Source organism: Camelina sativa, chromosome 12 (genome assembly GCF_030686135.1).
Source record: "Camelina sativa cultivar CO46 ecotype springtype chromosome 12, ASM3068613v1".
Lineage (NCBI taxonomy): Eukaryota > Viridiplantae > Streptophyta > Magnoliopsida > Brassicales > Brassicaceae > Camelina > Camelina sativa.
In genome coordinates this window covers 1552548-1576002 of record NC_141891.1, presented here as the reverse complement: position 1 = coordinate 1576002, position 23455 = coordinate 1552548, and the positions used below count along the sequence as shown (strand labels likewise).

At 35.6% G+C, this 23455-nt stretch overlaps 8 protein-coding genes across 11 annotated transcripts; 1 reads left to right on the top strand and 7 right to left on the bottom strand.

Moving 5' to 3' along the window:
* Positions 1 to 751: 751 nt before the first annotated feature.
* Positions 752 to 1495, bottom strand: LOC104729489 (uncharacterized). The gene has a single exon (XM_010448430.3). It carries the CDS (start codon positions 1373 to 1375, stop codon positions 869 to 871), a length of 507 nt encoding a protein of 168 aa, XP_010446732.1. The 5' UTR covers positions 1376 to 1495; the 3' UTR covers positions 752 to 868.
* Positions 1496 to 6652: 5157 nt separating this feature from the next.
* On the bottom strand, positions 6653 to 8801 carry LOC104729487 (CASP-like protein 5C1). The gene is made up of 3 exons (XM_010448427.3): positions 8342 to 8801; positions 8136 to 8268; positions 6653 to 7048 (listed from the first exon to the last, which is right to left on the bottom strand). The coding sequence occupies exons 1-3, from the start codon at positions 8479 to 8481 to the stop codon at positions 6860 to 6862; spliced, it is 462 nt and encodes a 153-aa protein (XP_010446729.1). The 5' UTR covers positions 8482 to 8801; the 3' UTR covers positions 6653 to 6859.
* LOC104729488 (oxygen-evolving enhancer protein 1, chloroplastic) lies at positions 8796 to 10471 on the bottom strand. Its single transcript, XM_010448428.3, has 3 exons — positions 10096 to 10471; positions 9497 to 9790; positions 8796 to 9418 (listed from the first exon to the last, which is right to left on the bottom strand). The coding sequence occupies exons 1-3, from the start codon at positions 10339 to 10341 to the stop codon at positions 8960 to 8962; spliced, it is 999 nt and encodes a 332-aa protein (XP_010446730.1). The 5' UTR covers positions 10342 to 10471; the 3' UTR covers positions 8796 to 8959.
* Positions 10472 to 10728: 257 nt separating this feature from the next.
* Positions 10729 to 11904, bottom strand: LOC104729486 (cold-regulated 413 plasma membrane protein 4-like). The gene is made up of 4 exons (XM_010448426.3): positions 11595 to 11904; positions 11397 to 11504; positions 11252 to 11322; positions 10729 to 11165 (listed from the first exon to the last, which is right to left on the bottom strand). The coding sequence occupies exons 1-4, from the start codon at positions 11771 to 11773 to the stop codon at positions 10912 to 10914; spliced, it is 612 nt and encodes a 203-aa protein (XP_010446728.1). The 5' UTR covers positions 11774 to 11904; the 3' UTR covers positions 10729 to 10911.
* A 444-nt stretch (positions 11905 to 12348) lies between these two features.
* LOC104729485 (uncharacterized) lies at positions 12349 to 14898 on the bottom strand. The gene is made up of 6 exons (XM_010448424.3): positions 14353 to 14898; positions 13923 to 14176; positions 13542 to 13748; positions 13342 to 13432; positions 12971 to 13250; positions 12349 to 12886 (listed from the first exon to the last, which is right to left on the bottom strand). The coding sequence occupies exons 1-6, from the start codon at positions 14685 to 14687 to the stop codon at positions 12527 to 12529; spliced, it is 1527 nt and encodes a 508-aa protein (XP_010446726.2). The 5' UTR covers positions 14688 to 14898; the 3' UTR covers positions 12349 to 12526.
* A 146-nt stretch (positions 14899 to 15044) lies between these two features.
* LOC104729484 (thioredoxin-like protein HCF164, chloroplastic) lies at positions 15045 to 16859 on the top strand. The gene is made up of 4 exons (XM_010448423.3): positions 15045 to 15373; positions 15460 to 15699; positions 15810 to 15913; positions 16349 to 16859. The coding sequence occupies exons 1-4, from the start codon at positions 15221 to 15223 to the stop codon at positions 16629 to 16631; spliced, it is 780 nt and encodes a 259-aa protein (XP_010446725.2). The 5' UTR covers positions 15045 to 15220; the 3' UTR covers positions 16632 to 16859.
* Positions 16830 to 19832, bottom strand: LOC104729483 (uncharacterized). The gene is made up of 6 exons (XM_010448422.3): positions 19352 to 19832; positions 19093 to 19194; positions 18945 to 18990; positions 18643 to 18721; positions 17910 to 18475; positions 16830 to 17820 (listed from the first exon to the last, which is right to left on the bottom strand). The coding sequence occupies exons 1-6, from the start codon at positions 19421 to 19423 to the stop codon at positions 17009 to 17011; spliced, it is 1677 nt and encodes a 558-aa protein (XP_010446724.2). The 5' UTR covers positions 19424 to 19832; the 3' UTR covers positions 16830 to 17008.
* A 298-nt stretch (positions 19833 to 20130) lies between these two features.
* Positions 20131 to 22316, bottom strand: LOC104729481 (transcription factor HHO5). 4 transcript variants are annotated; one of them, XR_015573944.1, is made up of 5 exons: positions 21688 to 22054; positions 21432 to 21589; positions 21009 to 21315; positions 20824 to 20904; positions 20131 to 20724 (listed from the first exon to the last, which is right to left on the bottom strand). XR_015573944.1 is itself a non-coding variant. In XM_010448421.3 (5 exons), exons 1-5 carry the CDS (start codon positions 21911 to 21913, stop codon positions 20428 to 20430), a joined length of 1065 nt encoding a protein of 354 aa, XP_010446723.1. In that variant the 5' UTR covers positions 21914 to 22316; the 3' UTR covers positions 20131 to 20427. The 4 variants fall into 4 exon arrangements, 2 of the variants coding, with proteins under 2 accessions (XP_010446723.1, XP_010446722.1); XR_015573943.1 differs by having other exon boundaries at positions 21009 to 21318; positions 21688 to 22033; XM_010448421.3 differs by having other exon boundaries at positions 20824 to 20900; positions 21688 to 22316.
* Between the last annotated feature and the right edge of the window lie 1139 nt (positions 22317 to 23455).

Sequence of the window (23455 nt, the reverse complement as noted above, 5' to 3'; positions counted from 1 at the left end):
ACCAAGAGACTCTAGATATAATTTCCGGAAAGTGCTCTAATATCAAGGTCACCTTTAAAATTTGATTCATATAAAAAGTTTAAAACTCATTATTCTTTGTCAAAAACATACACTATCCTATTCCTATGAAGTATATTTAATTTTTTAGTTGTAAGAAATATACACATGACCTATTACTACTACTATTATTAAGTTATCAATTATTAAGGGAGGCAAAAAGCGAATCAACTGGTCCCAAGTTTATACGTCACGCCAGACAACATGTAACTCCATTTTTCTAGTCATATTATTTAAAAACGAATATCCAAATTTTATTTTGATCATATTTACGCATTATGCATGTAGTTCATAATTTGGTAGTATTAATAACAGTTACGCTAAGGATATTTTATTGACAACTTTATCATCAACTATTATATAATCTTTTTCCAAATAACTATACTATTCTTTGTGTTGGGGTCGAGACTGTGTGTATGAGTGTATCTATTTATTTGACTATTATTGCGTAACCTTTTATTTTTAATTCATCATGCAAATCAATCCAAATACCGCGTTACGAGATCTTTGGAACCAGTCACATGTTCCTTTCTTATCCTTTATACTAGTTTTTATATCAATAATGAAATTAATACTTTTAGTTTTAGTTATGTATGTGAAACTGAAATCTAATAAGTATGATTAACGAAAAATATTTGTAATGTAAGGATATAACTGTAATTTGGTGCTAAGTACTAAAATCCCAAATAAGAACTTTTTGCCAATATGCTGCAAATTGCATCTTCATTAAATGACTAATAGGCCCCAACATAATTTTTACACTATCCACAAACTTAACTTTCAAATTTAACCAAAATTCCAAAACTACCCTTCACTCATCTATCGTACTCAACTCCGCCGCGTAACATTTCCTCCTCCAGCTACTACTAACACTACCACCACCGTCAACGTTCCTCCCTTTCCTCCTTCCGGAGCCAACAGTATCATCACCGGATCCAACTCTCGTTCGAAACTTATCAGAAACAATAGGATCAACGGGTTTCCGGCGACAACCTCCTCCTCCACCACCACCTCGCATGAGCGCAGAGCTAGCTTTAACGGCCAATGCAGCCATCTCCTCCGCTTTAAGTGGCTGACGAAGCCAAGAAAGAGGAAGAGCGAAGTATATCTGACCAAGCTGAAGCTCCTCGTCGGCGCTGATGGCGGAAACGGCGTCGTCGAAATCCATATCGTCGGAGTTGCAAATAAAACACATGGGATACTTGAGCAACACGTATCCGACTTTAACGGGGTTCGCAAACTCCATCATCCTCCCATCTTGTAAGATCAGCTTCGCCGTGGCGACTTGAGTCGACTCGCTCGAGCTGCATATACCCATTTGTGTATATATATATATATAAATATTCTCAGTGTGTTAGTAATAATGGTTCTTGGTAACTCGGTTTGAGTTGACTCAGTTTTCTTTTCCCCGGTGAGATGAATAATGGGAAGAGAAAGGTGAAGCAGAGTTTGTGTATAAATAGAGAAATTTTATAAAATAAAAATGGATGCCACGTAGGATTTGTCGTGTTGTGAACCAATAGAAGTGATGACAGGCTGTATAAAGTGGTGGGGGGAGGAAGACAGCTTTTTTGTGTTTTTGCGTTTCATATATTTTTACCCCTTTGTTTATTGTTATAATTACCATGTCAGGGGAGTAGCCTACTGAGCTTTATTTATTTTTTGTTTACGTGTTTTAAAAAAATGTCAAAGGTGATTTGGATGATGAGTTAGTATGAACTTATTACAAAATTCAGTGAAATAAGACAAAAAAGACCTATACTGTAGTAGTACAGTATTAAAAAAGACGTGAAGCTTAGCTCATACACCCACTCTACAAGCATGGAATAGCTTGTTTTTATGAGTCCATTATGAAACACATTTTGGTTTTTTTTTATTGTGAAGAGGTAAATTATTGACTTAATAAGATTTGATTATAAAGCTCGAGTGGGGTTTGGGAGCGGTAGGTTTACGTATTTAAAGTTGAAAGATCTTAAAATTGAATTCAAATAACTATTGCTGCCCCCTTTATGACTATAGCTATGTTACAAATTTAAACGCAATAATCGTTCCCATTTTTGTATTATATATGGATATTTCTTGTCGCTTTTGAATTTATGATTTTGATTGGCCTGGAAGCTGTCGGAGTCCTTTAATGTTATATAAATTCATTGCTTATTTTTGTGTTTTTGTTTATACTCCTATTTATTTTTATTACATCCCGTCCGTCGTGTATTTATTTTCTACTACAGTACTAATTTCTTTTATCTGCAATAATTACTGCTTCTTCTTTTTTCCTTTTTTTTTTCTTTCTAAAGCTTCATTTATGATTTTATAAGTATTAGTTGTAGTATTTGGTTTGGTTGGTAAGAAGTATAATGAATAATGGTAAAGATACGAAGTAAATGTTGTGTAATCGATCTAGATAGTACAAGTACAACACAATGCAGTTTAGTTTTAGTAATGAGTACTTCTATTAATTTTATATAGCTAAAAGTTTTTTTTTTTTTTAAATACTATATGAATACGTTTATTGAAAATGTTAGAATTATAAATTTGTAAGGCGTATTTTTTCAGGTGGATTATGTTTTCACAGTGTCTATTATGGATTACGATGGTCTACTATCCAATATTATTATCTAATTACTTGTTTGGTAAGTAGAGAAGCAAAAAGGTTAGTTAAATCACAATTATAAAAATCTACCAGTCAAAACTCATCGTAGAAAGATAAGCCAGAGTTTAATTTGCTTACGTTGAGACGTTGATGTCAACATTGAACATCCTAAAATACAATGAATTTGATTGGTGGTAAAGAATTTAATAATGACAATGACTTTAAGCTAAATAGAGTAGGCATATTAGTTGGCGACCATGGTTTTACTACTACTTCTTTGCATGTATATTTTGTTGCGGTTTCGTTTCACCAAGTTGCGTAGAAGACTACTACTTTATCTTTCTACTTTCGAGTGTAGAGGCATTCACCCAAATCTAAAGGGAAGGTGGGAGAAAAAAAATAGGAAAGAATGGCATATCTTCGTAATTAAGATAAAGAGAATGATGTCAAGTAGTTCGTATTTATATGATTATATATGTTGATAAACGTCAGTAAGCGATTTAAATCTGAGAATATATACTGTCTTTCTAGAAACAATATTAAATTTCACTAATCGTTCGATCATGATAATTACTGTCACTGCGCAATCTTGATCTACTGAGCTTAATATCTCATGCATGCCCTTAATTATAACGACTAGTCAATACTTAGGTTAGGTTAAACTATATCCTAAATTGTTTTTTTTAATATGTAGTAATATCGTAATATTTAAATTGTGATATGCATTCAATTTATAGTAAAAATAATGCTTAGAACAAAAAATGTAAATAAAAAACGTAACAATAGACGTGGCCTTAGCACTGAGAGTCCACGGAACAAATAGGAAAAATAGTAAGAGAAGGGAGTGGCAGGGGAGCAACGTGTCTTTTAATAACGCAGCCACGTGTCGTCTTCTCGAGCCATTAGATGACACGTATCGTTACGTGGGTCTCACGAGAATCCGACAATTTTCATAGGTGATGGCGTAAACTCGTTTTAGTCCGTTCTTGCCCGGTGGTGACATCTCGTTATTGTTCTTGCTTCTTCGGAAATAGTTATAAATAATTTATATATGGTTCAGAATAATGCGTAGTAGTCAAATTTAGGAATGTGAATGATGATGGGTCAATGTGTGGTTAATTTGTCAACTATCAGCTGAACGATTATGCCAACCAGAAATGAAGTGGCGCTGTGGTGTTTAGCTAATAGTATTGATATTATTTTGATGGTCAAACGACCGCTCTATGTTTAGTAATAATTACTGATTAATATGAACTAATAATCGATCGTTTACACGCTGAAACCAATCATCTAAACTCTCTCAATTAGTATAATCTATATAACATTATGTTCATCAATATGTGTTATTGGACAAGTTGCCATATACATATATATGTTTACGCAACAGTCAACACTCTTAATTTTATAGTAAAAAAAATTCACCGTGTACCATTGTGTTATCTCATGTTGTTTCACTATATATTGACACAGCCCTTTCATATGCTACTTTTCCATTTACTTTAGTTATATCTTTTTTTCCAAAGAATCAATGGTGGATAATATGATAGGACATATGGTTTTTTTTTTCACAATATAATTTTTATAGATGAGTATTTAAAAGACACGGATAATTAGAGGAGATAGAGTCATAGAGAGTACCAATTTCTAAAAAAATGATAACAATCAGAGATTTGTTTAAAGCTCGACTGTCGAAGTAATGCTCGTTAGTTGTAATACAATCATAATCTGTATGTTTTAATTTTGTTGAACAAAATAATGTCTCTTTTCTGTTATAGATACTTGTGTCGTAATAACGTATGATTGTTTATTAATTGGACTTTTTCTTTTGTAATTTATTAGAAAGATTTTGTACATGTAGAAGAAGAAAGAGAGCGTCACATGCTCCATGCTTTGGTATGAAGAAGCTTCATGGATGCTCCCTCTAACGGTCTCACCCCACAAATGAGAAGCTTGAACCAATAATTAACCTCTTTGACTCACCAAGAAAGAATGCTTAATTTATTCGACTTCCAAAAACTTTATCTTATAATATTGTTTTCATCAGGTAAATTAAACCGACTAGGCTAAAAAATCCCGACCATAATACACATATTTCAATAAAGAAACAATAGTCTCTGTTTGGTTTAGCTGTAGGTGTTACTAATCAGTTTTGCATTGAGATGGTCTGTTTTTTGTTGGTTTCCAAATATTACATATTTATCGGATTTTTTTTTTTAAGCTTAGTTTACATAATCACGTGCAAATATTTGTTATAAGTAAAATTATTTAAATTCAATTTATTTGGGTTTCTTATTTAGTTATGATTGTGTTTCTTTTTTGGTGTGTTGCGGAGGTGAAATTTTCTCGTTTAACATGTGCATATGAACATTTACGAAGATTATAATCTTTAATTTCCCCAATTTGTATTTATGTGATCATGTCTTAGTGATAAATCTTAAGAAATTAGTCAAAAATAAATAACACCAATGGCGCGTCCATGCATGTTCCATCTTTTTTTTAATACGGTCATTTTATACGTCCATCAGCGTAGTATACATTCTACACATACAAAACTTTTTTCTAAACATACATATACATTATTTACAAAACTATATTTTAAAAAAATAATTTGAATGGGAAAATATCCATATGCTAGAAGATTTAATTAACTTATAAAATTAAAAGATATGGTTCACACGATATTTGGATTTTGGAATATATTGATTTTCATGGTTTTGTATTATATTTATATGCTTGTTTTTATACGATAGTGGGACTTCTTCTTTTTGTCCAATAATATCTTGTTTTGTTCTTTAGATTCATTGAAAAAAGCTCACACTTGTCATTGCCATGAAACTTCCCGTCTTTGAACTTTCATAGAAATTTAGAATCAAAAGTTTCATCATCATGCAAGGTTGTCTTGGGTCCCCTTTAATTACTTTAATTACTTCTGAACGCTTAAGAATTATTCCTAATTATGGTTCATAAAAGTATAAATTATTATTATGTTGGTCTTGTTTTTGTGGAACAGTCTATATATGCACATGATTCACACTCTTTACATATAAAGTTCAGAATTAATATATATATATATATATATATTTTTTGTTTAAAAGGTTTTCTACATATAGTTTTGCTGAGTGCACTAGGTCTAAATGGTTGTGAAATTTTGTTTATATGTAATTTGACCATTTGGGTTTAGTTTTATAACAACACATAAAATTTTGTCTATGTGATTTGGGTATCCAAGAAAATCTATAGAAACTTACGTACGGAACACATGAATGTGTATGTGCATGCACTTGAACAAGCCGGTGCCTTAAAAAAACAACTAAGAACATTTTAAAAACCCATAAGTCGATTCTCATTTATAAGCAATGAAATAATAATCTATTATTAATATACTAATTAATTTGATTCATCTGTATGTATGCTAATACAGATAAATACTTATCTAAATCTAGACATTTGCAAATCAAATGAGATTGGACACTTTAGATCTTCATGTCTCCCATATATTGCATTAACACTATATAGTATATGAACAGATTAATAACCTATATAATAAAATGGTAATTTAACAAATGAGTTCATTCTTATTGATAGCATCTAACTAAATTTGGATATATTTATGCAATTGAAAAATGTTTTTTAAGGTTTGAATAATTTTTGTACATATTTTTGTACAATTGACAAAAAATTTGTTGTCTGACGTCGACATCATGATTTATTCATTATATTGGTTTAAGTTAAATATATCAGTGATTCAGTGTATACAGTTGATATTGTAATTACTTTCTATTCAGTTTGGTACTTTTTCATAATTGTTTTCAACCATCCTCCTACTATGTAGACTGAGCTTTTGATTAGTGATTTTGCTGTAGAGCATAGTTTTAATTTTAAAGTTTTTGTATAGACCCATGTGCAATGCTGCAACAAGCCTTACAAATTACAAGATGTACTTTATTAAAGGTCAAAATTGTTACAGTCAAATGATTACAAAGGTTTCCTATAAATACAGTGTTCTAATGGGACATCCGATATGACCATTTACTATTCAAATTTAAACATACACATAAGACATGTACATACATATTTATTTACATAAAAGCAAGATAATTTAGCTACCGGCCATAATATATGCATTTTGAGAAACAATTCAAATGAAAAAGAAGAAGAATACAAAAGGAGAATATAATATAAATATTAAGCTGGTGAAATGAAATCTAATTAGTGAGACATTAAAGAAGGAAGAAGACGAAAGTTAAAGAAAGTGGAAGTGAAAGAAAGAAACGAAGACAAAAACGCCATTGTCGCCGATAACTTATACCGATCACACTGCTTCTCTCCGGCTCCAATCAAAAGTACGGCCACGCTCGCCGTCGAGCATGCACCTCCCAGCGACAAAAACGACAGAACCTGAACAAATCCATATATTTTATAATTAGTAAATCAATCATTTAAAATATTTTAGCTAATTAATTACACCTTTTCCTGTTTATTATTTATTATATATATTTTAAAAAAAAATAGAATTCGAGTCCTTTAAAGAGCCATAAAAGAATTCACATAGTCTAGTACCACAAAACAACAAAGGTATACAAGTTGATGTACTCTAGTGATTTCGCAATCTTGATTACAACAAGCAAAGATCAGTGATCCATAATCTCTGCTTAATGCAAACAGATATTTTCAGATGGCGATGATTGAATATGATGATTATGTTCTATTGAAATGTTATAAGAGTCTGATGGGTCATCATCAACTTATTCTGGTTTTGATATGACTCGTTTTACATGAGTCGTCAGTTCAATATCAATCATGATCATTTTCAGATTCGACATGAGCTAGTGTTTTTTTCCGGTTTAAATTGTAGTTAACCGCCTGAAATTATTTTAGACCTAACTTTGACAGATCAAAAACTTGAATGGTTCATAACATGATTGGACCGGTCAGCTGCAAAGACTTGGCCTACTACAATTTCTATAACTATAACTTTATAAGTTTGAGATTCATTCTACCACACACTGAATTACCAAAGATGATAGTGGAGTCTAAGTTAAACAAGAAACAAAAGGTACGAACAACTTTTTGCATAATATTTGTTACAGATTAGTTGACCCGAAATTGAGAACACCATGGACCATTCATTACAGTGGAAACCATTATTAGATAACTATAAGTTGGTGCATAGCCTAAAAGCTTTTATCCTTTAATGGCTAATGTGATTTGGATATCTATCAATCTTTTCTCATAAGATATGGTCCACTACAGATATTATAGTGGGAAAGGATATATAGCAGAAAAGCTAATTATAAAGTTGTGGAATGTATTACAATTTGAATACTACTTGGATTGTATTTTTGATAGGAACCAATCAAAAAATATAATCTATCTCCACTATGTCTATGTCTATTACTAGTCACAATCAGATCATTTGGTAGCATACATATTCTAAAGTAGATGAATATAGCTAGGAAGGTTTTTAAACACAAAGATAACTTACAAAATCTCCAGCGACGATGACTGATATAACTGTTGCTTGCATAGGAAGGCTTTGGATGATGATGGAGTAAGCGTCCATTAGGGCTAACGTCACGCTCCATGGTGTCACTAAACCCATAACTGTAACTAAATAACTGTTCCACAACATTCATAAGTATATGTTCGAAACTTGATTTCTAATTTTAAAAGAAAGATTTGGTTTGTTACCAGAAGGCAGTGTAAGCGTATAAATCTTCGTCATCGTTAAAACACATAAAAAGAAGCGAAGCAGAAGAAAAGAGAGTTTGTCCAATACGAAGAACGAAGCTTGAGCTGGTTCCAAACGACGCCGTTCTAACCATCTCCATGAACGGAGCCCTTGTTATCGTCTCTCTTACTCGTCATTTTCAGCTTCTTCTATCTTCCATCACTGTGTTGTCCAAAAGATTTGTAACTTTGAGTAGGAGAGAAGACAGAATCAAGAAACAGAGCAAAGGGTCCTCTGTTTTTGAGACAGGGGAGGTGAAAAAAAAAAAAGATGTGACAACAATGGGGTCTGAAGGCATATGGTTTTGCTTAATTATGAATCTCTTCTAGCTTTCTAACCAGAAATCATATTGCTGTTACCAAGCAATTATCCAGATCTACAAATATGATATCTTAATCCGTAATGATTAGTCTCTTTTCATCACAATAATTAGTTTCTGATTAAAGCCAAAAGTGCAACAGCTAAATTATAGTATAGTGTTTACCTAATGGAGTTCAACATGTGCTTATGAACTGGAACCAATCATCTTTAATCATAACATTTACAGAACAAACAGATTCTCTAGCTAATCTATGTTTTTATTCTTCAAGTTGAGCATACCAGATTCCTTGAATCTTGACATCCTTAGGATTCTTAGCACCCAAATCAGTATCCGAAGGCTGAATACTCTCGAAAACACCGATCACTTCACCTCTCTCCGGATTACTCTTTGTAACACTAAATGTGATCTTACCAAGTGAAGCAGTGGTGTCTTTGTTGTTCTCTTTAGCTAGCTCTTCGTCGTCTCCTCTAGCAGGTAATGCAACCGCATTGTCGTATCCCGTAGAGCCACCACGGCCTTTAGGATCCAAGAAAGACGAGCCTCTATAAGATGGCACCAAGAAATCTCCTCCAAAGCTCTCTGGTCTACCTGATGCCACGAGCTGCTTGATCGTGAACAAGAACGGTACACGCTCCCCACCGGGAAGTTGTACAGTCACTGCAGCGTAATCAATACCGTCTTTCTCTATAAACTTCACCTTTCCATCAGAAGCTACCTATTGAATCAATACCACAAAGTTAAGATTTTGTATGGATTGTACGAATGTATGGAAGGTTTTAGCAGAAGGGTTTACTTCGAAAGGGCCTTCGATTTCATCGAGTGTGTAGGTAAGACGAGTCATGAGCTTTGTGTTTTGGAAATCAGGGGTGGAGTTCTTGCTAACTCCTTCTGCTTTGACGGTGAATGAAGTTGGCTCTAAGCAAAACTTCTTGGCGTAGTATTTGCCTGGCTTTATGGCGAATGAGTCTACACCACCTTCAATGGTTGGACATTGATTTGCAGTCCCTGTTCCTTTAACTTCCATATAAGTCTTGCTCTGTATCTCTTCATAAGTTAGCCTCTTTGGCACTCCTTCTGCGCTTGCCCCCTAATTATATACACAAAAACATGTTACATGGATCGTCAACATGACAACATACCATTATCTTTATTTTAAACCTTACTTTTGTAATCAAGATCATCAGAAGTAAACTAAAAGGCTGAGTCTTTAGCGTTAAAAGTTGATACTCAGTGTATTAAGAGGACGAAACCCTAAAATATAAATCTATGTTCATATGTTTCTCGATTTCTTAAACCCTAATTTAGCGATCATAGGAGCAAACTAGACTGTAAAAGGTTTGAGTTCTTTGTCATCAAAAGAGATGTAAATTTCCAAAAAGTTCAAAACCGTACCGAGACGATGAGAGCAGAGGTGGCGAGTGCAAAACCGGCGATCTTAGTAGCGTCAACACAACTCTGAATTAAGTTCTTGAGATCATTGTGGAGGGAGCAAGAGACACGGCTCGCCACCGCCGGCTCGAAGCCAAAGCATTTAGAGACACTCTGAGAAGAAGTCCGGAGCTTTGCGGCGGCGCTGGTGGGCGTAACAACCCTAGTGGATTGCATGGGGGTAACGGCGGCTTGTAAGAAAGCGGCCATAGTCCGCCACAGAGTCACTCCTCTGATCAGACCAAAAAGCTCTCTCTGATCTGACGTGTCTCTCTTTTGTGAGATTTGGAAGTGTAAAGGGGATTACAGTATCAGGTTCTGTGTTATGCCACGTGGCTGCTTATTGTATGTCATTGATTCTAGTAATATACGCTATTGATTAAAAAACGTCGTGCATTACACTTTTGGATATGAACAACGGCACGTATTGCATTGTAATAAACAAACCAATTAAAACTAATCAAGCAAAATTTAACTAAAAAGTAAAAATCCATGCTATAGCATATCCATTAAAATTCTATAAAATATTTTTATTTTGTAAGAAACAACTATTAGTCATTGTCAACTGAATATAAGTAGTCTAGAATATTCAAGATCTTTTTCAACAAACCAACCAATATAAAAACTCACAGTTTCTTACAAGGCCACATATACAAGATAAAAGAGCTTACAAGTCAGCACAACTGAAATGCTTCTTATAAAAGACACTAGACAATTTAAACGTTGAATCTTAATTCAAGACAACATACAAGCCAATGGGGTTGGAGTGGGTCAGTGGACTTAGAAGATGTGAAAAAATATGGTCCAGATCGGGTAAACGAGGAGGGCAACGATCCCAAGGGTATTGGAAATGCCATGCTTCTCCGTAAAACATTTTTTGAATCCACCAGAAGCTTTAACGTGTTCATGGAAAAGGTAACATGCTATTGCAAGACATATTACTGCTCCAACCCAATTTTCTCTTAGTGTCTCAGCTATGAGTCTCGGCGCAACCACCAGAAGAAGAATCAATGCTGCCGGAATCTCTAGCCACTCTAAACGATGAAAATAAACAAAGTTTTAAGATAAAAGTTTCGTGATTATTAGGTTCGAAATTCAAACAAATGTCTAGTAATCTGACCTGGAAACTCTTTAGGGAAGAAAAGCCTTATTGTGATCGCGATGAGAGCAATCCATTTCCCAAAATCTCCGCTGTGACATTTAATCTAACGTTAGTTACATTTTCTAAATAACTCCATAAGATCGAGCATCTTGTTCTTGATTACCTAAAGAAGTGGAAGATAACCGTAGGAAGTGTGAAAAAGATGTATGGCACTAAAAGGCTAGTCAACATTTTGGTTCTCCAGTTGGTCCGATCCAATATCAATAGATAGCTGTCAAAACAAACAATAAGAATCATCACAATGATCCTAACAAAAACACAACAAGAAAAAAGGTTAACTGGTTTGGTCTTTTCTGCTCACATGGCGGAGATTGAAGCAGCCCATTGGAGGAAAGACGTGCCGAAGCCTAACCCGCCGAGCAGCCTTACGTCTTTCACGAGCTTCTTTGTGGCGGCGACGAACTCATTCAGATCGGAATTGATCAGGTTCGCCGTCGTCTCGTCCGAAGTCTTCATGGCCAAATACTCAACCCTTCCCATTTTGCAAGTTTTTTTTATTTGTGAATGTAGCAAGTAAACTCTCTCTCACATAGCAGAGTATTTATAAAACAATCATAAAACATCTTCGCTGCTAATCTTTGAAACTTTCAAATATGAGTAATAAAAGAATTAAAATGTGACTGTTAATTAAATTAATATAATGATACTAAATCGTCGACTTCGAGTGTATGTAATTTAGTTATATTTCAATTTGTGACAACTGTTCTTGAGTTTCGATATATATAGAGCTGCTCGCCACGTAGGCTTTGCTGGGGTGACACTGACAGAATTAACACGTGGCTTCCCCCAAAGAGGTCTCTCTTTTCGTATACAGCTCATCGTATCTCCTAATTAATACATAACGAAACTTTCTACTAATCATATAAAATCTCAGATCTTAATTCTACAAGTAACCCACATTTTGTAGGAAAGATTATCTTCTTATCTCTTAGTTAGAAATAAACTAATCCAGTGAAGTGATAAAGACACCTGAGCGATGATTATCAGATATTTGTGCTTATAAGATGTTGTCACTAAACTAGAAAGCACATAAAGTAATACCGGTTAACAAGAAGTACGCAAATCGAAGTTCTCAACGGTTAAAAAAGTTGCAAGTACGACGGACCCATTACAATACAAGAACTTGAACATCTAGTCTTGGAAGATTCATGAGTAAGATACCAAAATGTTTTTCTCAGTTTTCTTCGGTTAAAAACTTCAGCAGAAATTTCTATACCTTTTTCCTTTTCACCTTCAAGAAGAGTTGCCATCGGCTTTGTCTGAAGGCTCAGTAGCTGGTCTCTTTGATGCACTTGATTCAATGGAGGTTGCATTCATCAAGACTCTCTTCACTCCTCTTCCAACTACACCCAAATGAGTTACACCTGACGATGCTCCTACTCCTGCTGCTGCTGCACCGGTATGAGCAGTTGAGACTGTAGGCGACTCTAAATCTTTCCCGAAATTGGTATTCGCAGTTCCCATCCTAGAAGAGCTCATTTCAGCAGTAGCAGGAACAGCCTTTTCACTAGCACTTGCCTTGGCCGATGACATGCCCATTAGCTCAGCAAGAACTTGTTTTGGGTTCTCTGCTTGTTGTTTCAAATCCTCAAACTGCATAAAACAAATGTTGGACATTAGTATGGGTTTGGAGCTCAATTTTTTTTTTCTAATCAAATGAAGACTTATTTAACTTGCCTTCTTTTCTAGATCTTCAGCGAGACCAGCCATGACTTCGATCTCAGCTTCTTTGTCTTTGTCTGAAGCAGATTTATCAATGTAGGGAACATTAGATGATTGTTGGATGCCTTCATCTATTTCAGAGACGGTTGAGGAAGTTGCTGATCCAGAAGCAGCTTTGATCTCATTACTGAGCCTCTCCATCCGTGCTTTGCAAATTAATATAGCCTTCTGACAATATGGCATTGCTTCTTTAGGCTGACATCCAGTCTCTAGACAGATGCATATACGGAAGTTTCTGAAACGTTCAAGTTAAGTTTTATATAAACCAACACTTCAATTGACAGAAACGAAAAAATGAGATACAATTTAAGAAATCAAAAGGATACAATTCGGCTGTGTGTCGACTGTCAGGTTCAACCAAACGTTCTACAATGGACAATGCTTTCTTGTAGTCACTCAGGGAAGACTCAATGTCCTCTGCATAATATAAATCAACAACTCAAAATCGAGAAAACTGAAATGGGGAAATAGAGCATAACAATGATACATAAACTCTACAAAAGATATACAAACTAACAAAATATACCTCTCTCCAAGGAAATTTCAGCAAGCGCACAGAGTATATCCACTTTTACCATTGTATCAGTAGACTGTTTGTCAGTAATAGCCCTTGCAATATCCAACATTTTCCAGGCCATATCCAAATCAGAGTCATCTTCATCACCATCTGCATCAGATAGGTCATCATCTTGACAATCTTCACCATCCTCTACTTGGTCTTTACCACCAGAACCTATGCATGAGGGGGGAGCAAAGGTCAGAAACTTGCACATCCACAATCATTTTGCATACAGTTTTTTGAAAAAAACAAGAAACTACGATTAAATAAAACATTAAGAAACAAATAAGCAGTAGCATCTACACCACATAAGGTTAAACGAGGACAATTCCCAAAATTTTCCATTACCTTCTTGCCCACTTGAACTCCCTTGTCTCTCTGGGTCAGTTGAAACAACAGATGCAGCAGCCAAAGCTTCACCATTCGCAGTGGTGTTCTTCACAGAATCATCTTTATTGCTGGACTCTTGCTGAACTTCACCTTCTTTCTTAGGCATGTTACCAAGTGGATCAGCTTCAGCTTGAGCCTTTTCCAGAAGAGCTGATCCATATCGATAGTATGCGTTTATACACTCAGGATCAAGCTCACCATAGTGTGCAACCCTAATACAAACGCAACAAAGGTTCATTAGATCCTAAATCCTAAGGCGACCAAATTTTAGAAAACTCAGTCTAAAATTGAAATCTCATTAAAAAAAACCTAAATCCTAGATTTGAATCGGAAACATATGAAACCCTAAACCCTCGATTGAGTTTCGCGAAAATGCAAAAAACGATACCTGATCTCGAGGGCGCGGCTGAAGCAATCAACGGCTTCTCCGAAATCTTGGTCTTTCAAAAACGCAGAGGCTTGCTCCGTCAATTCATCGGCGAACTCAAGCGTCTTCTCACGCTCCTCATCGCAAACATCAGTAGCAGCACTATCGGCGGCGTTGTTGTTGTTGTTGTTACAGGTAGAGTCAGTGCCGCCTCCCTGAACAGAAGATTCAAGAGTGGCTTCGATTGAGGCTTGGTTAGGTTCTTCTAGGGTTTGTTGGATCGCAGGCTCGGTTGGGGTAGTTTGAACAACCTCCGTCACCGAAGCTTCCGATGCTGAAGCTGCTTCTTCAACCATGGCGAGATTTTTTAAGATTTGTGTGAGTGAAATTGAAATTGGAAGAAACAGAGAAAATGAAAACGCCCAAATTTGTTGGGAGGAGATTTTGTTGTTGTATCGCAAAAACCCTCTCTTCGCTTTTTGGCGGACTTGAGCAAAAATGGTAACCTCCCCACAAAAAAAAACACAAAATTACTTCGCCAGTACAGAATTTAATTTTATTGTTTTTGATTAAAAGGCGTATGTTATCTTAATAACCTGTACCGGCCTTGTTGTGATATCAATTTCCATATTTTGCAGTCTTAGGCCCAAGTAAAAGAAGAATATATGGGCTTAGGAAAACAACCAATGGGCTTTTTTTGTTAATTATTAAAGGGTCTCGTTAATTAATTGTAACCATTGGTCGTATTTGATATTGTCCGCGAAATAATTTCAATAAAAATGTGTGGTTCTTATAGCTTAGCTAGACGAAGAAGCTACAACTACTGCGATAGTTAATAACGATCTGAAATTGAACTGCTTTGATCTCTCTCTCACTCTCTCGTGCGACGATGGCTCGCTTAGTCTTTTCATTAAACCTTCCATCGAGTCATGGATTCAATCTCAGTCCTCGAAATCATCAATCTTTATTCCTTACCCAATTACGACCTCCACGATTTCGTGCCGTTCGTTGCCTACCAAACCCAGATTCTTCCGAAACCCAGGTTCAATTTTCGATTGTTTCTAATCTTTTTCAAATGGGTCGACGGCGGATTATCTAAAGGTCTTTGCTTTTTCTTTCCTGATTCAGGAGAAATTGACAGTGGATAATGGTGAAAACTCTGCTGCGTCGAAGGAAGTAGAATCATCTTCTTCTTCTTCTTCTTCTTCTTCTTCTTCTTCGGGGTTCCCTGAAACACCCAATAAGGATATCAACAGAAGAGTCGCGGCTATTACTGTAATCGCGGCTTTGTCTTTATTTGTATCGACAAGGCTCGATTTCGGGATTTCTTTAAAGGATTTAACCGCTTCAGCGTTGCCTTACGAGGAGGTTTTTTTTCTTTCTGTTTTGGATTCTTCTTCATCTTTGTTTTTTTTTTTATCTCATAGAATGACTTTATAAGCAAGCTTATATGGTTTTTGTGAAATGAATATTGTTAGGCTTTGTCGAATGGAAAGCCGACAGTGGTAGAGTTCTATGCAGATTGGTGTGAGGTTTGTCGAGAACTAGCCCCTGATGTTTACAAAATCGAGCAGCAATACAAGTAATGGTCTTTTATGTGTGATTTTTCATCGCAATTTCCTTTAAATTGAAGCTTTTACATATAGCTGAAAATCAAGCTAGAGCTTTCTAGTTGCAGGATCCATCCATTAACCTTGTATTATTAGTTAGAGAACTTTAGATGAGCAAGCTAGATCTTTGATATATGTAGAAGCTAATGAACAAGCTAGTTGTTGTAGAAGAAACCTAATCTTGTGTTGGTTTAATGGATTAAGGAACTTCGTTATGATTGGATTGGCTATATATAGATAGATAGATGGTAATGAACAAACTAGAGCTGTCAAGATTACAGAAGCAAACCATTAATCTCCTCTTTGTGTAATCATTAATGGAAATATAGGGGTTTTCAGACACTATTGTATTTGCAAGTTTTTTTATGTGTTAATGTCAAGATTACTTGTGGTGTTGTGGTTTGCAGGGACAAAGTTAACTTTGTGATGCTTAATGTGGACAATACGAAATGGGAGCAAGAGTTGGATGAGTTTGGTGTTGAGGGTATTCCTCATTTTGCCTTTCTAGATAGAAAAGGGAACGAGGAAGGTAATGTGGTCGGGAGGCTCCCGAGACAGTATTTAGTTGAGAATGTGAATGCGCTTGCAGCTGGCAAGCAATCGATTCCTCATGCCAGAGCCGTGGGACAGTACTCAAGCGCTGAGGCTCGTAAGGTGCATCAGGTTACTGATCCCTTAAGCCATGGATAGAGAGCATGGCATCATATCATATGGTTCTAGCAGATGATAGTTGTTGTTTCTAACTCTATAGTGCACAAAAGAAGTAGACAGGAAGGGAAAATTGGAAAAGTAGCAATGTTTCAGATTGATCAAAATCATCCCATTGGAACTATAAATGTTGATATCGGTTTATTCTGGTTTGACATTGCTGTATCGTATGCCTCCCAATTTCAATTCAACTCAATTCAATTGCTTCAATTTCGTTCAAGCTGCTTATACGAAGTACATAAATCCAAGCACATGGAATATGCAATAAACGGGTTTGACCAAAAAGTTCTAAACCAAACGAGAAAAAAACTTTAGAGATAATGATACAACAGATTTGTTTTAAGACATAACTTAACACTCTAATCTGAATCCGAAGATTCGAAAAACTGAGGATTGAGCTCAGACACCATTTTTGACAGATTCTCCCTCATTTCCTGCAATTCTTCTCTCCCAAATCCCCATGTCCTAACCACATCTGATCCCATGGCTCCCCATTGGATCCCAAGTTTCTCTAAATTCCCCATTCTGCTTTCCAAAAACGGCAAAATAGCACTCGAGGATCTCCACCTTGCTGCTATCGGTATGGAGTGAACATCCAGTGAGCCTCTGTACAGAGAATCCGACACCGGACTGCTCAATATCTCACCTTTTATCCCAACAAGGTTTCCAAATATAGAAGGAAACGGCAATGGTACTGGAAGAGGACAACGTGAAACAGATAGATTGCAAAACAACGGCTTCGTTTTGGTTACTGCCTGCTCGTAAGATGCATCAACAGCATTCTTCACTTCTGAAACCAATGCTTCTTTATCTTCTGATCTAAGAGCTCCAAGTATACACATTGACTCAACCGCTTGATTGTCTTCTACATCTTCATTTACTTCCGGCGTTAACGACTGTAAATTCGTTAAAAGTGTATTCTCTAACTGTTTCCCTGCTAATGTAGGAGCTGGCATTGCAGAATCTAAAATCGCCACTATGTTTTGTCGACCACGTCCGGTTAAAAGCTGTACAAGTGTATTAACATCCATAGAATTTGATACTTCACTTGAATTCGAGCTAGTGGGTTGCATTCGGAAAGGGATTGTGCTTGCATGTAGAGCAGCGGCGTACACTGCACTGCTTCGATAAGGTTTCTCATCTCCGAGATTAAGATATTTTGATGCTTTACCTTTAAAAAACAAGACAAATCAAATCATTAGTTGCATTGGGAGAAAATCAAAAGATTTATGTTTCAATGAGAGTTAGGATGTTCTGTACTTCCGGTCAAGGATGGTAAACCGATTGGAGTGAAGAGTTTACACAAGGACGAGAGTCGAGAAAACGATATTGCATCGTGAAGCTTGTTTGAAACTGTCTTTTTCGGGCTCATCTGTGACATTGGACTCCTTACGGAATATAACAATACTGGTACGTTCGTGTACTCATCTGCCATGTTCTCGAGGAAATCTCCTGCTACAGCTGAAAATCCTCCCGAATCATCCACAAGGAACTTAATACCCTGAATATGATCACACTCTTCAACGAAAAAACGGAGCCTGTCACATATTTCCTCTCCCCGTGAAGCCTCAGAGAAAACGTCTTTACCAATTCCATAGTTGTTGAAATCCTTAGAGTCCATCCATAACCCATTCAACTCGTATAGACTTTGAGGATGATAATGGGATTTGGAGAAGTCAGTCCAACATTCAACTTCCTCATCTAAGGATCCAACAATATCTTTGTCCTCAATCTCTTTCCCTACTTTCTGTTCTTCCTCATACAAACTTTGCAGAAACAAGTTCCTCTTTCGAGGTTCTGATCTCTGAGTATCAACATCTCCAAACCTACAAGTCACATAACGGATATATTCAACTTATGCAAACTTAGAGATTTGATCATATCACCCCAAGTGAGAGAACAAGACTTTTACTCTAAACTCAATTAAACAGCACTAAGACTCAATCTCCCTAAACACCATGTTCAGGATATATCTACCAATGCAGAAACTGACCAGGTTGTTGAAGAATCTGATCTTGATGATGAACCTTCGTTGTAGAGAGTACCACGTGAGCTCATGGTGCCTAGTGACCCTAAAAAGACGAAAAAAAATCAGATGTAAACATATAACCACCATTATGTAGATTTCAAAACCAGAATCTTGCTTGTTCTAAGTTCATTGGAGTACAATAACCAAGAGAAAACCAAATTCTATATCTTTAAGTTACACTTATAGCTCTTCTCTCAAGCTAGTCTGAAACTGGAAACACATGAAAGTCTTTGCCAAAGCAGGAAAGATAAAGCTAAGACTAATACCTTTTAAGTTGACTGAAACCAAACGAGGAGTGTATGTAGCAACCCCCTGTATAAAAAATCCACCACCACACAAATGAAATGGTTGAGATTTACAAAAAAACAAGTGAGATTGATCAAAGTCAAAACGAAATCTCAAAATCTGTCTGACCTGCTGGGTCTCACCGGAGCGGTAGAGAACGTCCATGTTGAGATTATGGTTTCGAAAGATTGGATCGCTTTCTGGGTCACTCGCCAATCCGAGCAGTTCATCCTACATTTTCAAGCATAAAAGTCCTCAACTTTAGCAACAAAAAAAAGACCAAGACTTTTGTAATGAAAATCAGAGACAAAAACAAAACCCAGAAACCCCATTTTAATCGGAATCCGAGCAAATTTGAGAATCATTGGGAGGTGTTTTTGCTTCTAACCTGGAAATTCCAAAAGTGGGAGCCGACGAAGTTTGCGAATTCACCAACTTGAATCGTAACGATTTCTCTCATGGTTCTTTAAATTGGGTTGACTTGGAAAGAAACTAACTAAAAGGTCGGTTCTTAGCTCACGGCCGGCGTACGAGCTTCGGTGATTGCTTAAACCCTTTCACTTCAATGTCGCCGAGCCTTTTGATTCGAAAAGCGTTTGTAGAAAAAAAAAAAAAAAAAAAAAAGTGAATTATTGATGAAGGTGTGTGGAGATGTGGCCCGTGAGGCCCAGACCCGAAAGGCCGAAACCACATGATTGTGGTCGAAAATAACCGGGTTGCTAAACCGGTTGTGGTTTGAAATTGGACCGACCGAATCAAAATTGAGCTGATATTCGCTTGGTTTAGTGTTTCTAATAGTATATTTTAACGAATGAGAACAAGAAACTATTTCCACCAAACATGCAAATCTCGTGGAATTAAACTACATCAAATCAGTGATTAGTCAATTTTCCTATACATCTCAATAGTGAAAATCTTAAATTCGTTATCTTGTCGTATTTAAGACGATTAAAAAAAAATCTTATCTTTTCGTACGATTTTATGCAATAAAAGATTCTTATTTTATTATTTTCAGAGTAGGTAGACAACGATGTCTTACAGAGAGAGACAAAGATTGTGACTTTCTTCATCCTCTGTTTTCCAAGGTAAAACTAATTTTAGTATGAGCCTCGATTTACCGAGTTGGTAAAACTAAATCATATGATATGGACTCTTTCAACAAGCAAAAAAAAAAACAAAATCTTTGATATCTGAGTTTTACCTTTCTAATGAAGTAAAACAAAACAAAGAAAAAAAGAACACAAACCTGAGGATTTTGATCACTCACTCACTCTCTTTGCTATCTATATCCTCTGGCAAAAAAAAAAAACCTATTTTTTGCTCAAAATCCTCAGCTTATTTCCTCCCCTCTCATGTTTACATCTACAAAAACTCCGGAACAAACTCAAAAGTTTTTTTTGAGCATATATATAAGTAACATAAGCTGGTAAAAGATGATCTCATCATCACTATGTATATATAGTTTCAAAGCTCAAGATCCAACACTTGTCTCTTCTTCTTTGCTTCATTTCTACAGCTACGTCCATCAGATTTCTCCTCCTCTTCCTCCTCCTCATCATCGTCTACCTCTGCTTCCTCTGAGCTATGACCACCATTATTACTACTAAACAACCCTCTCGCAACAAGTGGGCTTTGTGGAGAATCCGACCTCGACAAACTTATTAAGCTCTGTGATTCTCTCTCTAACACACCAGGTTGATCCGAGGATGACAAAGTCTTTGACGGATGCAACGGGTGCTTACGGATATGCATTCTATATTTCTGCAATAACATATTCATTTCAACCTCACTGTCACAATCATATTCATTCATTCAAACATCAAAGTTTAAAGTTACTCTAAGAAGATGAGAACTTTTTACTTGTAAATGGCTCTTCACTTCATCATTGGTTAAACCATCAACTTTCATCAAATCTCTAATCTGCTTTGGTGTAGCCACTGTCTCACAACAAAAACAACAACAACATAACACAATCTCAGTATAATCAACTCATCAATTTATGCAAAGTTGGTTCCTTTAATTAGTTTCTGTGGTTAAGGACTAACCTTGTGGCCCTCCAAGTCTATGAAGAGCATCAACAAATTTACGGTGAAGATCCTGTGACCACCTACGTCTCTGCTCTTTCTTCTGAATGTGATGACTCTGCAACTGTGAAGGTCTGTTGAACTGATGATTCTGCTCAATTCTGCTACAATCCATCATCATGTCTGATGTTGGAGTCATGAGAGACAGAGGAGCCGGTGGTGGTGGAGGAGGAGGAGGGTTAAATGGCAGAAATGCCCCTCCTTGATTAGGGTAATTACAAGTCTGAAATGGGTTCTGAGACACACACCGATCATCTTCTTTGTTTGTCTGCTAAAAAACAAAACATGATCAGACCAAACTGAAGAATCCATCACACAACACAACATAAAAAAAGGATTGATCTTTGTATTGAAAATTGTGGATTCTTATCATAGATTAATTACCGATTGGAATTGGGAATTAGGGTTAGAGATCCATAACTGGGCAGAGCTCATCCAGCTCTTTTTATCAGTTTCCAGTTTTGCCCCTTCACCATCTTTGAATTTCCCATTTGATGCCATCACTGATGACCCTTTTCTAGCCTCTGCCAACATCCCAATCGCTAAAACAGAGAGACAGAAACAATAACAATCTCTTCAAATCACAAAACACAAAACACAATTCGATTTATAAAAAAAGGAGAGATTTTTTCAAAGGTACCTTCGTTCAATAAGAGCATGCACAAAGGTAGTTCTCGTTTAAAAACATCGATTTTTTTCCTCTCTTCCTCTAATCTCCCGACATAACCATCGATTTCAGACAGTTTCGATTTATTGTCATCGATCCTCGACACTTCATCGAGAAATTGAGATAAGGGTTTTGGTAAAGAGTAGATAGACAAATTCAGATTAAGACCCATCCTTTGATCTGTTTCTGTTTGAACCATCGAGAAAAAAACAAAGATAAAAGACAAAGAAAAGCTTCAAGACACACGTATATATAGACGAACAAGAAGAAGAAGAAATGAAGAAAAGAAAAAAAGGGATTAGAGAGAGGAAGAAGATGAAGGACGCGGTGAACCGTAGCCGCTGTAAATAAGTAGAGACTCGAGGGTGTTTTTGTAAATTGATAAATTAGATTTTATCTTTAAATGGGAAACAAAGAATCTTTTTGTGATGTCCCGTACACACGCGGCGAATCGTTACACTCACTTGTAAATATTTATTCTTTTCTTTTATGGATTTTTTTTTTTTTTTTTTACTTTCCTCCTATTTATTAGGCTAATAACAATTAAATTCACTATTTTCAGTTTTTGGGAAACTTGTCATTTATTTTGTTTTCTAAATAGTGATGCCTCCATTCAAGATTCTCATATTTCTTGTTATCCTGTATTTAAATAGTTTCCAAACACTGTATTATGCATAACCAAAGTGGTTCAGACTGTGCAAATCCCACTAAATATATCCTGTTTTCATTTTTAGATAATCCCCCAAAATTAACATTTTTCTAACTTTTCAAATAAAGGAAAATCATATTTAATATTTTGCTTACGTCATACTAAACATAAAAATTTTCTTTCCTTACTTTAACAATTACAATATCATTTGTTAAATCTTTTTGATTTTGCTTGGTAAGTAGTGTAAAAGCTATATGGAAATATAACATTTCTTTATTTTGGCTTTTGTTTCAATCACAAATTGCAAACACATATTCTACAATTCAACAAAGATATTTTCATTGTTGTTTTAAGGAATGTGAAAATATACTTTTAAATAATGAAAATCTACATTACAACTAATATTGACTTTTTATAATTAATCGAAATGTTATGAACTTTTAAGGTTAGAAATTTGTAGTCAACACCATACGAGATTAAACATTGACAATATTTAAATTAAAAAAAAAAAGATATGAAAACAAAACAATCCAAGTTCTAGGGGAAGCATAAAGACGTATATATATTATGACATGTATTTGTACAATTGTACTCATTTGTATCAAGACAGAACCACTCGTTTAATAACCGATCAAACTGATTAGTGATTAATCAGTACTTGTATGACGTTTATATAAGACGTACAACACATAAATTTGGTACTTTTTTAGTTTGTACTACTATCATATAACTAGACTAAATTAGTACACAGAATTAGAAACTCATCTTTTCTAGTATAGGACACCTTCGCTTTACTTTATGTGAAAGGTTTAGTTTCGTTAAATCCAACGGAGAAATGCATTAGTTTTTGCTAACGTAAAATTACTAGGTGTTTTAGTAATCGACAAAAATTTGTTGTTTGTAAAAAAAGAGTGAAGTGGTCAAAAGAACTCGGCAACGTCCGTTTACATTCAAATTTAGCATTAATATAAAGAAACGACGTAACCATTATACATTGTGTTTCATTATAGTGCCCTTTTCATGGTTTATTGCTTTTCGTTCATGTAATTCGTATATATATATATATATATATATCTTAGTATGAAGTAGTTG